The sequence below is a fragment of the Phaethon aethereus genome (genome assembly GCF_964289735.1).
Source record: "Phaethon aethereus genome assembly, chromosome: 8".
In the NCBI taxonomy this organism is placed as follows: Eukaryota; Metazoa; Chordata; class Aves; order Phaethontiformes; family Phaethontidae; genus Phaethon; species Phaethon aethereus.
Window position 1 is genome coordinate 19,349,578 of NC_138584.1, and position 12,633 is coordinate 19,362,210.

General features: G+C 43.0%; 1 protein-coding gene across 1 annotated transcript in view; it reads left to right on the forward strand.

Moving 5' to 3' along the window:
- The window catches only part of SYDE2 (synapse defective Rho GTPase homolog 2), a gene marked incomplete at both ends in the record, with an annotated part of 29,066 nt that extends 22,725 nt beyond the window's left edge, over positions 1-6,341 (forward strand). The window contains 2 exons of the mRNA XM_082003177.1: positions 839-1,070; positions 5,839-6,341. Of these exons, the coding sequence (XP_081859303.1) occupies positions 839-1,070; positions 5,839-6,341 (735 nt within the window). The remainder of the gene's footprint in view (positions 1-838; positions 1,071-5,838) is intronic.
- Between the last annotated feature and the right edge of the window lie 6,292 nt (positions 6,342-12,633).

A 12,633-nucleotide genomic window follows, 5' to 3' on the forward strand; every position in this document is an offset into this window, starting at 1 on the left:
GAAAATAAAGGAACATTTTCACGCTGGATATAAAATGTGTCAAAATATGTACACCTGTTTGTTGACTTAACGGTCCACTTGGGTTTTTCGTGGTCTATGTCTTTGAAAATACTTCCACGCTGTGATTAACTGGGGAGTCTGCATTGCTGTATTTATTCTAGTTTGCATTTTATACTGTTTCTATAAAACTGAATGAAAAGCTGTGATGGCTACTTTGATATTGTTAGAGCAAAGATTATTCCTGTGTTGTGTCCCGCTCCATTTCTGTGGAGCGCTCTGATCTGTATGTCATAATTACATGGGCAAATGCATTCCTGGTCCTAAGCACGTGCAATAAAGCCTTTGCTTCCCATATTGTCCAGTGTAATAGTGCTGTGCGCTGTTACCTGCCAAATTCACCTCTAGAAAACCACAGTTAGCCTGTGGGAGAGCAGGTAGCCTGCACAGTACCTGGAAGTTACCTGGAAGCTTGTTCTGATGCTGAGGTCATAGTGAGGGTTTCTTTATTTTCTAATGTACGTGGATCATCTGTACTGCTTCTGCAGCTTTTCTCCCTTCCCTGATGTTCCCTTTCCACTGTGAGAAAACTCATCTGTGTAAAACTGAGATCAGGTAAAAATAAACTGAATTTTACCAGAAAGTCTGTCTTAACTAGTGTGCTCTGTGATAGTCTAATACAGCTTTTCTAATGCAGCATGTAGATGTTCCAGTGATGGGTGTTGGTAGAAAACCCCATAGCTATCAGCTTTGATCTTACCCCTCTGGATCAGCGACGTTAGGATGTCAACACCACCTTTGTCTAGTGTTTTGTTTCCTGAGCAGTATTTTGTTCTTTTAGGCTACCCTGAAGATGCTGTTGGATCACCTGAAACTGGTGGCTTCTTACCACGAAGTAAATAAGATGACGTGTCAGAATTTAGCTGTATGTTTTGGGCCTGTGTTACTGAGCCAGAGGCAGGAGACCACCAACCATAACAACAGAGTCTTCACGGACTCAGAAGAGCTTGCTAGTGCCCTGGACTTCAAAAAACACATAGAGGTTCTTCACTATTTACTCCAGCTGTGGCCAGGTACTGTTTCATGAATTGGATGAAGGGAAAATGTCAAACCATGGCTGTGTGGGTTTTATTGTGTGACAGTGTACGTTAAGTCACAGGATGACTGAGCAGCATCAGAATTCTTAAAACAGGAGGTACTACGGCATGCCCTATTAATCTGAAGAAATCATGACAATTTTATTTTCTACTCTTTGTATTTGGTCAGTTTGTTTAATGGGAAGTTTGTTGTTTAATTGCGTTCTTACCAGATGGCAGAGTTTTGAGTATAGTGTAAGAAGTGGTGAAGAATGCTTTATGTGAGTAAAAATATTAAGAGAAACCAAACCCACTGACAGTAAGGTTTCCGCATCTGAATTAAGGGATTTTGTGGGTGCTCTCTTTGTTTGTTTTCTGCTCTCCTGCTTTGACCATTCAGGATTATCTGTATATGGAATTCGTTAGCTGTTTGCTTTCTGAGATATCCAAAGGGTTACTTTATTTCTGCCCTTGTAATTTGGCAGAGTTGTGAACATCCTTACAGTAAGAGGTGTGCAACTTTTAGTTGTTTTTGCAGAACTTTGCACAAGGAGAAATGTTTTTAAAACAAAACACAACAAAACCCACAAACCAACCAAACAACAAAACTCAAACCAAAACACCCTAAGTACCTTTTAGCTCCCACTTCCAAACTTAAGAGGTCATGTGCACACAGTTTGGGGTCAATTCTCAATAAGAAGGGAAGTAAAATTCTAATTTTCCTAATAAACTACCAAAGTAGAAGCGAAGGTAACTATTTTTGCTGAGATCTGCCTTTCAAATTGGAAATGACTGCACAGCATTCACGTTTGCCCTAGTATTCAGAGAGGCGTAAGCGAGTGGAAATAGTTGGGATGACGTCTGGAGCCCTGGGCTTCAGCCCGTGGTGAATTCCTGTGCGTTGCTGCTGCTGACCTGCAGCCTTCTCTTGCGCGAGCACTGCCCTGAGTCAGGAGCCGACGAAGGTATTGCAGCTTTTCCGTTTAACAGAGAGAGTTTGCGTGTAGTATTGTGAAACAACTTAACATCGGATCTGACGGGTTTAGTTTCGTTTTCAGATATTCTTTGGCCAAGCAGTTAAAAGCTACCTAATCGTGCAGAAGATGGGTCCGTTGTGCTGTGCTGTGCTATCTTCCTTTTTCACAGTGGTCTGGCTAACGGTGTGGAGAACTTGATCTGTTTGGTAACCTGAATAGTTTAATGTCCACTCCTCAGACTTGAGCCTTGTAAACCCTTTAGTTCTTGAGGCTAAGAGAAGATTCAGCTCATCTAAACAGCTTCTTAATTGTTCTGTTTAGAACACAATAATTGCTTTTGGGAAACTGCTGAATTTCTGCTCCAGTTGAAACATAAAATGGAATTACAGTTAATCTACATGAATAATATGTCTGATTAGGTTTGTTTTTAAACTTGTTTTATTTTTACTTGAGGAGGAGGAAGTCTGCTTTTTACGGGAGACTTGGGGCCACCTGGGAAATGTGGAGGGTCATGAAGGGCCCGACTTGGCAATGCTGAATCACTGACGCTGTGGCTGCATCTGAGCAGCCAGGTGGACTCTGCTGCTCCGTGTTCAGGATAGGAAGTATTTCCTAACTCAGTTAAAGAGCGTTTGGGAAGAGGCTTCCCCTCCCCATCATCTCCCTCCATTGCAAACATTATAAAGAGAAATTGCCATTTCCAGCTAGGTGGTTCTTGAAGCTTTTTATTCTGGAGGGCACAGGAAGGGCTCCTAACATGCAAGCATGGGTTGGGAAAGACCTATATCTGGCAGATTCTATACAATAATTTAAAAAAAAGTGTTTGGATTTGTTGTCTGTTCCTAGACATGAGATATAAATGAATGTGTGCTAGCAGACAAAGTCCGGGATAGGCACATGAACATGTAGTCTTCGTCTTAGTAGTTCATATTCAAACTATGTAAGATGTATATCTTGCTGTTCATTGAAGGGGGTTTTATGATTACAAAAAAAGTATACTATTGTATTGTTATGCCAGTCATCTTAAACAGTCTTTGCTCTACTTAGCCAGTAACACTTGTTAAGTTTTTATCTAGAGGTTTATCTTGGTTTGGTTTTGGTTTTTGCTTTTTGTTTCATTTTGGGTTTGTTTTTTGTTTTATTTTTGCTTTGTTTTTAAACTATGAGATAAAGAATTGTTAGGGAAGGTTTAATCCTTTCTTGGGTAAAACTGTGAAATATCAGGACAAGTGAAGCAAATGCAGAAGAAAAGAATTCACTGTAAGCTCACTTGACAAGCACAGCATAATTGCCCGGTTTGTGAATAGCCCACTGAGGTCTTTCAAGAGCTCAAACATTTCTCGTGGTGTATCAGGTGCTGACGAGTATAAAGAATATTCTGGGTGAGACAGTGATTTTGGCCATCGTGGGCTACTTCTTCATTCCTCTTACAACAGTTTCCACCCGGGGAGTATCGCTAGGCTCTTTCCTCCTGCCAAAAAGCTTGTTGGTGAGAGCGGCTGTGAATTGGGGCGTGTTGCGGTAGCGGCCAGCGAGCCCCGGCACCTGCCTTTATCTCTCAGCAATGGGAACGATGAGTTTGGAAAAAAGTCAATGTAGACAATTAACGTACTGGAGGGGAAAAGCCCAACAGGTACAGTTTCATTTGTGTTGTCTAATTTCCACCCCCCGGTAGGTCTGATTTATATATAAATATAAATATATTCTCCTGCAGCAGAAATGGCTAGCCACTCGGCCCTGAGTTCTGGCCAAGCAGGTGAGTTGCTTGCCAGTGCTCTTGCAGAGTCAGGCGCAGGTCCCGAAAGGGTGTCGCTGGCCGGGCAGCTGGAAGAGCTGCCTGTGGACCATGTAAATGCCAGTGCTTTTTACTTTTTTTTTTTTTTTTCTGCATACTCTGCTGACCTGATAGTGGCCGTGCCCCGGCGTGGCCTCCAGTGACAGCTGACCCCGTGGCTATGGCAAGTACACGCTGACCACGCTCACGTCAGCACCGCCGGGAAGCGAAGCTGCTGGCTGTTGGCTCTGCTCGCTCCAGCCTCACAGAAACCTCCTCTGCCCACAAATGAGAGCAAGAGAGTTAGTTTGACGTATGTTGCAGCTTCATGATGGGCTTGAGGCAATTGAGGATGCTTCTGCTCCCTTGTCAGCTGCAGCTGGCCAGCTCCAAAGCTGCTGGCCACCAAAAATGAAAAGCAGCTTTTAGTCAGGTCAGTGAGCCAGCACATGCGAGATGGGAAATCTGGGTGGAAGAAGAAGGAGAGCAAGAGCTGTTTGGGCAGCAAATGCTGTGCAGGAGCTAATCATGAAACCCTGGGGATGGTTTATGGCATGGCTGCTGTGGGAAACAAAAGGAGGTAGATGTAGCTCTGCCCATAGGAGTGTGCATTGCTGTAAAGGGGGCAGGAATAGGGCGAGTAGTAGAGTTTTCCGTCAACCCGAAGAGAAAGCTGAATGCTATCCCTCAGCTTGCAAGAACTGTGTAGGACATTGTGCTCAAGAGGAGGTAAAACACGAATGCGGAGACGCGAGCAGGAGAACACCATACAGTGTAAACAGAACGGTTGGACCCAACGGAAGGATCGCAGTCTGGTCCCTTACATTTAATCTCCTGTAGATTGACACAGCTTGATAATCAGCGTGTTGTGCAATGCTTCAATTTCCGTATTTTTCCAACCGAAAACAAATAGTCCTTGTTCGGTTAGACCCTGTAATACTGGCAAGCTATTGTTAACCCATGGCCCCTCGTCTTAATGGAGCATAGTCAAAACAGAAGGGCTTTTGTTAGAGCAAGAGGAGGGGGAAAAAAGCAGTGATAGTTATTGCATGTTACTGTGCAGGTCGTAAGGTAAGACTAAAATCCCCTGGAGAGACCTGCAATGCGGACCCAGAAAGAGAAGCATTGGGCACATCTCAGGACTGAGCCTGTGTGCTTGCATGTGAGGAGTCTAACGAGGAGTGGGTGAGATTGTGAACTGTGTGGGTTTGTGTGCACCACGTTTTCAACGGTGAATGGGGATAGAAAGTCTTTGCTTCCAGTCAAGAGAGGTAATGGTCTGTTTAAAACAAAAATAAGTTTTGCAGCTCAGACATTTAATAGGCACAGGTTGGTAAAAATATTTGTGCTGTTTACCGTAGGAAGCCGGTAACAGTGGAGGAGGCTGTTAGTAACTTATGCTGTATAATCGTGAGCTCAGGTAACATGACCGTCAAACCTGTTTGAGTGTACGTCTGACATGGGGTTGTGCCTGCTGAGAAAAACAATGCATAATGCAAGTGAGCCGCTTTTAGTAGCGCAGAACGCTAGGGCAAGAGAGAAACACAAGAGTTCAACTCTTGGTGTGTCTTGAGCTTCTCTAGGTGTTTCTCCATGGTGGTATTTTTGTTGTGTTTTAACCTCTTTTGCTCTGCCTGCTTTCTGTTACTGTTTTAGCCCGGACGAAGCGTGTGAGCTGTTTGCTTTTCTTTGACCCAGAGCTGGATGGTGATTAACTCACGTGGCGAATTTAACCGGTGCTCTGGGAGTTTCTACTTTTAGATAGGCTTTTCTCCATTGCAGTTTGAATCTGGCATGAATCTTCAAAACTGAGCTTTTACAGTAGTTTTTCTAATTATTTTATATTAAACAGTGGCAGAAAACATAGTAGTGGAATGTGGCTGTAAGCTTGCATGTACTCATGCATGCTGTTAGCGTGTGACGTTGAGGGAGGACAGTGGGCATCTGTTGTGGACTTTTCTTGTTGCAGTACAAATTCAACCCTGACTTTAGTTTAACTTCCTCTCTGTTTTAGTACATCACTCACCTGCCAAAGAACCAGCACATCTGAATGCATTTCCCGAGCACCCATCCTCCCTGAATTACCTGAGACCCAAGAGGCAGAGACCTCAGATGCTGAATCTGAGTGGCACGGAGATGTCTGGCGTACTCAGACCAAGGCCAGCAGGTCTAGACAGCCCGTCGAGCAACCGCTACGCTGGAGACTGGAGTAGTTGTGGGGAGAACTACTTCTTAAACCCAAAAGACTGCCTGAGTGAAGCAGACTATGATGATGTCCCTTCGGAAGACACAGAGAGCGGGGATGACAGCAGCAAAGCCGAGGAGTCAGATGCCCTGGTAAGACACCCGCAGCCCATCCCCAGAGAGCACACGTTTCAGAGCTATTTGACAATGCAAGCAATAGACTCTGCGGTGGATCACAGAGCAAACCTCAAAGACCTGCAGGAAAGTATTGATACTCTGATAGGAAACCTGGAAAGGGAACTCAACAAAAACAAGCTAAATATGAGTTATTAAATCCTGCCCTGCATGATGCCTCCTCCTGGTGCCTCTGTGCCCCTCACCAGGCTTTCCCACAGCCACGTGAGGAACGATGGTGGCCTTGTACGCCTTGTGGCAAGGCCACGGCCCACCTTGCATTAACAAATTTTAAGCCATTCCGTTACATTTCTGCCTTTTTGTTAGAAGAAGGTGTCGGCCTGATTCTGGCGTTGGAGACAACCTCAGAGACCGTGACGCGATCCTGCATAGTGACATTTCTCCCTGAAAATACTATGCACTTAGGCAGTCTGGGCAATACCTGGCAGAAGATCGAGCAACACCTCTGCTGTTGGCAACAGCAGAATCCTCATTCCTGAAACCCTAGCTCCGGTACAGTGTTCCTCTTGGAAGAGGATGGATGCTGCTTGGCCTGAATTTTGCAGCATGGGCTTCAGATAGACTCTTTTTACTATATATGCAATGGCTGCTATGAAAAATGCTTTATATATATATAATATTTATATATAAAGTTTTAATTGTTCAAATATTAATGTATTCCTGTATTAACACTTTTCAATAATTATTTAAACAAGCAAAAATTGAATATTTTTCTAACCTTGTTTGTATATATCTATGTATAAATGTGCATGTGTCTGTAGCCACCTTTGGAAAGGAGAGGCCTCACAGAATTAGGAAACGTCTCTGATTCTGGGAAGATGTGTTCAGTGATGCCAGGATGAAGTTTACTCCTTGGGTAACACAGTGTTTGATTTTTATGTACAGAAACATGGCTGGAGAGAAGGCAGGGTGAATGATTAATATTAATGACCTTGTGTGTTGCAGGGGCATCGGTTCACAACTGTTGACTATTAACTCTCTCACACCCCCACCACCGTTTCTCTATTTTTTTTTTTTCTTTATTTGTCTGGGTTTTCCTCCATGTTTGTTTCCTTATATAAAAAAAGGTCTGGAAGATATTTGCTTTTCAAAAAATACTTCTGGTTTTGTCCTTGTAACCTATTACTTTATTCTTGACATTTCAATATTGTGGGGTTTTTTCCTTCTCTCCAGAATTTCATGTATTTTTGTTTAGGTACATTTGGCTGCTGGTAGTTAGATGTGTTTGAGCCCTCTCTGAAGGGCTGCGGCTCTGGAGATGCAAGACTCAAATGCTGTACAAAGGCAGTTACTTTTTCCTCTGAGTCGTCTTTTTAAACTAATCTCCCCAAAATGGGAGCTTGAGTTGTTACATGAGGTTGAATGGGTTGAGTGATGCTACTCCTGGGGAGTTTGGGTGGGACTGCAGTTCACTGTGACCTTACTAGATTCAGCTATCGCCATCCCCTCAGATCATCTTTTATCTTTAGTCATTTATGGTGAGCAATTAAACATTTTATGTTAAGGAAACGCATCCTTGGTTTAATTAAAAATAGTTAGCAAATCACATAGAGATGTTTTGATAGTGGCTCTAACCAAAAGGAGATACAGAGTCATTCCTTGTCCTTCACAGGTCACCCCCAGCAAGGAAGGGGGGGATTTGGACGGGTGGGGGCGAGAGGGTTGTGTGTTTTGAGGGGTCAAACACCGAGTCGCTGTCAGCTGGCAGGGTGGAACTTGATTCTCTTCATCTTTTCGGTACGATGTTGGCATCCCGCCCTGGCTTTCCATTCACCCTGTGAGTAAGTGCTTTTCTGCTAACCTGTACTTCCTTATATCGCTTAATTGAAGTGTTATTTATTTACAGTGGCAAGGAATTAAGAATTGCTATGGCAAGCTTCGCCCCTCTTTTCTAAGGAATTATTTTAGCATGGTTTCAAGTGGTTTATTCAATCTCATTAATTTATTTTTTATAAATCTTAAAAGATGCAAAACAATTATTGCAATATAATGATAATGTATGAAAATGTAAATTTAACCTGAAGCATTTATCAATAAATCGATGTATTTTTTTAAACTTTTATACCTACAGAATGTGCATACTTTTTAAACTATAAATTTTAAATTCTAAATAAAATTTGAATTAAGAACAAAAATTGACTAAGGCTAGTTAGTGATTATTTAAACCTGTCTAAGCTGGTGCCAGAAATTTGTACTGGCTGCACATGTGAGTTAAGCCTATAAAGACATCTAGCTTTTTTCAGAAGGTGTTTTGTTTTGTTGTCTTTCTTAGATTGACCCAGCATTTCAGTTACATAATTAAAAAAAAAACTAAACAAAAGCACTACTCAAATCCAAAAGGAATAATATTTCAAGAAAGTTGTCAAACCAGTGTTGTGGCAGCATGTCTTCATTTATTGCAGGATGCTGGTGCTTTTAAACACAGCCTGGCTTCTGCACTGGGTGTGTAGATGTATGCCGTGGTTTAACCCCAGCCGGCAGCTAAGCCCCACGCAGCCGCTCGCTCACTCCCCCACGGTGGCACAGGGCAGAGAATCGGAAGAGTAAAAGTGAGCAGTAGTTGAAAAGTGCTTGCATTTGAAGTTATTTGATACAGGGTGCGTTGTTCTCATTGTTTATAATAAGGTAGATGATGTAAATGAGCACGTTTTAAATAAATGTTGGCTTTTTTCCACAGGAAGGTTCTGTAACTCGGCGCAGCAGTGCGCTGCTCTGTCAGCTCTAGTATTTTAATCTTACAGCAGGGGAAATTAATGACCTGATAAACTGTATTAGTGTTGCTCTAGTTAATTAAAATACAGTGAAGTATTGCTATTATTAAAAAGAAACATGCGCTGTTACTCTAGTTAAACTTGTAGAACATGTTTTGTATCTTAGAAATGGTCTTTTAATGAGAGATTCCCCGGTGGTATTTGGTTATATGTTGTCCCTTATATATACTCTTACAGATACTATTATATTTCATTTACTTATTTATGTGATCTGGTCAAGTTGCATCCTTCTTAGGATTGTTACTGATCCTTAAAGAAGAGGATCAGAGTGGGAATTACCCTAATCTAGAAACACGAAATTGGGAGATTTAAAAACACATGCTTCTACCAAAATAGTAAATGAACACTTTTTTTTTTATGTACAAAAGAGCAGCCTCGGGCTGTGTGGGCTTTGCAGAGTAGAGCTGCTGTCGAGCCCTGTGGGCACAGCCAGGAACTCCGCTTACTGCACTGCCCTTTGTTGTTGCCTGCTTAGTGTAACTCGGTTTGACATCAGGAGCCGCTCCTGTTCTGCAGGGGCTCTTGCCACCGCCAGGAGGAGTTAAACGCAGAGGGCAGAGCCTGCAGTTGAGTTCAGAGAGGCGGTGTCCTTGGCGTGTATGGACTTCCTTCAGCTGTGACCGCGCTTCCCAGGTAAAGAAAGTGGATGCAGATGCTCTTACCGAAACAAAGTTCCATGACTTTCACCAAAACTGCATACACGAACACATTGTCATACCCAAGTATGGGCTTTTCTGGTATTCTGAGGCCAGCGATGGCCATGTGCTGGGCTGGGTAGCAACCAAGAATTGTAGTTTGTAGTCCCCAGGAAAAAGCAGAAATGCATCTGTAGGCCTGTGCAACTCTTTGCAGCTAAATGTTAAGGATACAATATACTTAAGGTGAGTTCAGGAATGGACTAGGCCCATCCATAGGGTTTTAATCCATTGCTGTTTGTTTAAACACAATTGTCCAAATGCTGCTTGGGCTGTGTGGCTGATGCAGCTGACACTGAACTGCTTCTCCCCCACCTTTTCAGCTTCCCAAACTGGCTTTATTACAGGAGTATGCAAGAGATGGGTAGGGATGGTGTGGGATGTGGAGTAGAGGGGGTGGCAGCAAGACCTGGGCTGGCTTAAGCCGCCGGGGACCTGTATTCTTGGAAATTTCAGATCCTGAGATCTGTCTTTCCCGAATGCATAACGTACGTGGGATGCTTATTAATGCACCAGGCAAGAAACGTAGCTGCAGCTATTCAGATGTGTTCTAAAAACAGAGGGAAATTGCCTTCCAACAGAAGTAGGTATCCAGGATTTTTACAGAATAAATCCATAAATCTGATAAGCCAGACACACATCTGGTATTTCTGCTGCCAGATCTTAACCCCTTCACCTTCCTCCCCATCCCAAGCTATAGGGTCTTCTTAACAGTAGAAATGTCTTTTGCAGTTAGTCTTTATCTTGAGTTATGGAGCTAGCAACAGTTGAAAGATGGTTATTTGGGGTGAAGGGATGACTGGTGTTACACTTTGTGTCACTATGATGCATTTGTTTTAAAATGTCATCCTATACAATGAGTTAACTGTTTACATTCTGTTTGACTTTGTCAGAGCCATGCAGGAACCCCTGTAATTTGCTAGGCAAAATTAACCTGTGGAACAGTCTGCCACGAGAGAACACCAAGCTGACACTACGGGTGTTTGAACACCCAGGGCTGCATTAGAGAGACTAAAAGACCACGATGAGGTGTATAATCTCAGGTTTCTGGTGTTATTTGGGAACAGATGAGGAGGAAAATGGCTCTCTGGAAAGCTACTCTCTTTCCACTGGGGGATTCCTGCAGCTCCCTGGAAAGCTACTCTCTTTCCACTGGGGGATTCCTGCAGCTCCCTGGACTACTTTGCTCTGGGGAGGGAGGGAGACTGATTGTCAGAGCCTTGATGTGCTGTCTCCTTGTCCTTGCTGTTAATGAAAACCCAGCTGAAATCCATCTGTCTTCTGGAATATTTTCTTAATCAAAACTCTCCAGGGTGCCTCTGTGGTGGGGAACAAGGCTTATGTTGAGGCTGCTGCCTCTTCTGGGTTGTAGTTACAGAGCTGCAGTGGAGGGGAGATGGTTGGGCTTTCCAGGTAAGTCATGACCGTGTGGTTGACTTTAATGTATATGTAGTTTGCAGCCCTGTTAATCAAAGATCTGTGGAAGGTGATCTAAGGTGTTGTTCTAACAAAGTCCAGGCCTGATAACAGAGCGCTGAGCTTTTTAATTAGTTGGTTGTAGGCTATTTACATATCCGTATGGAGGAGGTTGTTCGTTAAATATTGATTTAGCAGAGGAGCCGTGTTCTCTTCCTGTTGGAGCTCTGACTGCAAACACTGTGCTGCAGGTGGTATGGGCATGCTTGTTGAGTTTTCCTTGGTTTTACTTTAAAGGTAGTATAATATGAGGGGCAAGGAATACTACTATAGTATTTAAACTTCGAACTAACAACCAAAGACTATTTTTCAAACAAAGTTCTATCCAGTGGCACCAAATCTATCTTAAATCTGACCAAAGTTCAGTTAAAGTGGTAAAAGTACATGATGGGGAGATCCTAGCCCTGGAAAATTGAAGAGGCATGTTTTTAACACTCCCTAAAACCAACTTGCAGTGTTTATTTCATGACATAGGAGGCTCACACTGCTCCTGGTTTTTTATATTTGGCTACGCTTTGCTCTAATGAAGAAGAGCACTGGGGCTGGCTATCGCTTGTCAGCTGAAGACCCTCTCTGCAAATCTCCCATGTGTCAGTCGTCTTTTGTGCTTTAGTGTCTACTGTGACCATATGGACATTTGTTTGACAGGAGTCTGTGACCCTCAAACAGTTTGGTGAGTCAGGGAATGAGTGAACTCACCCATATAGAGTTTAATCTCTCCTCCTCTGATAGGTTTAATTTCTGCTTGACAGGCTCTGCTCAGTTACTTGGTGTCCGACCTGGCTGTTGAAAGGCAGCCAGCAGAACACTGCCTACGAAAGAGTCGGCTCTGTGGAGGGAGGTTGAATATTAATATTCATATTCATGAGCTGTTACACTGGTAAATATTAAAACTTCTGTATAACACCATTCAATCTCAGTAATTGTCTTTTGACAATAATGCACATACTTCAAAGCTACAGTGTGCTTGGTGAAAGCTGTTTGTTCTAAAACACTGATTTCTTTGAGGGAACAATAAATTTTAATGGCTTTGGTTTTCTGTTTGTAAGCATTTGCCAGGCGTAAGGAACAATCATTTTCTAATCTGATGATGGTGAGTAGAAGTGGTTCAGCCTGCAAAGTTTGAAGGGTTTATGAATAATGTGGTCAGATCTATGCTTTTTGTTCAGCAGCTCCTGAAATTTGTTTTGTAATTTATATGGTCTTCCCTTAGTGTACTGATATATGGATTTAGCAGAGGTGCAAGGGTCTGCCCTATCATTTAAGTGTAGTAAGTAATGAAAAGGAGACCTTATAGCACGGTGAGTATTTGTTGTGGCTGCATTTAAGGGAACAGAACCAGGTGCTGTTGTTGGGGAAGCATTGATGCTGACAGCATCAGCAGTTGCACATATGATGCCTTTTGAGCACTGTGGCAATATTCTTGGGATAGATCTTCCTGTAGCAGGGATGGCCACCTCTCTTCCCTGCTCTAATCCAGGTGACTGC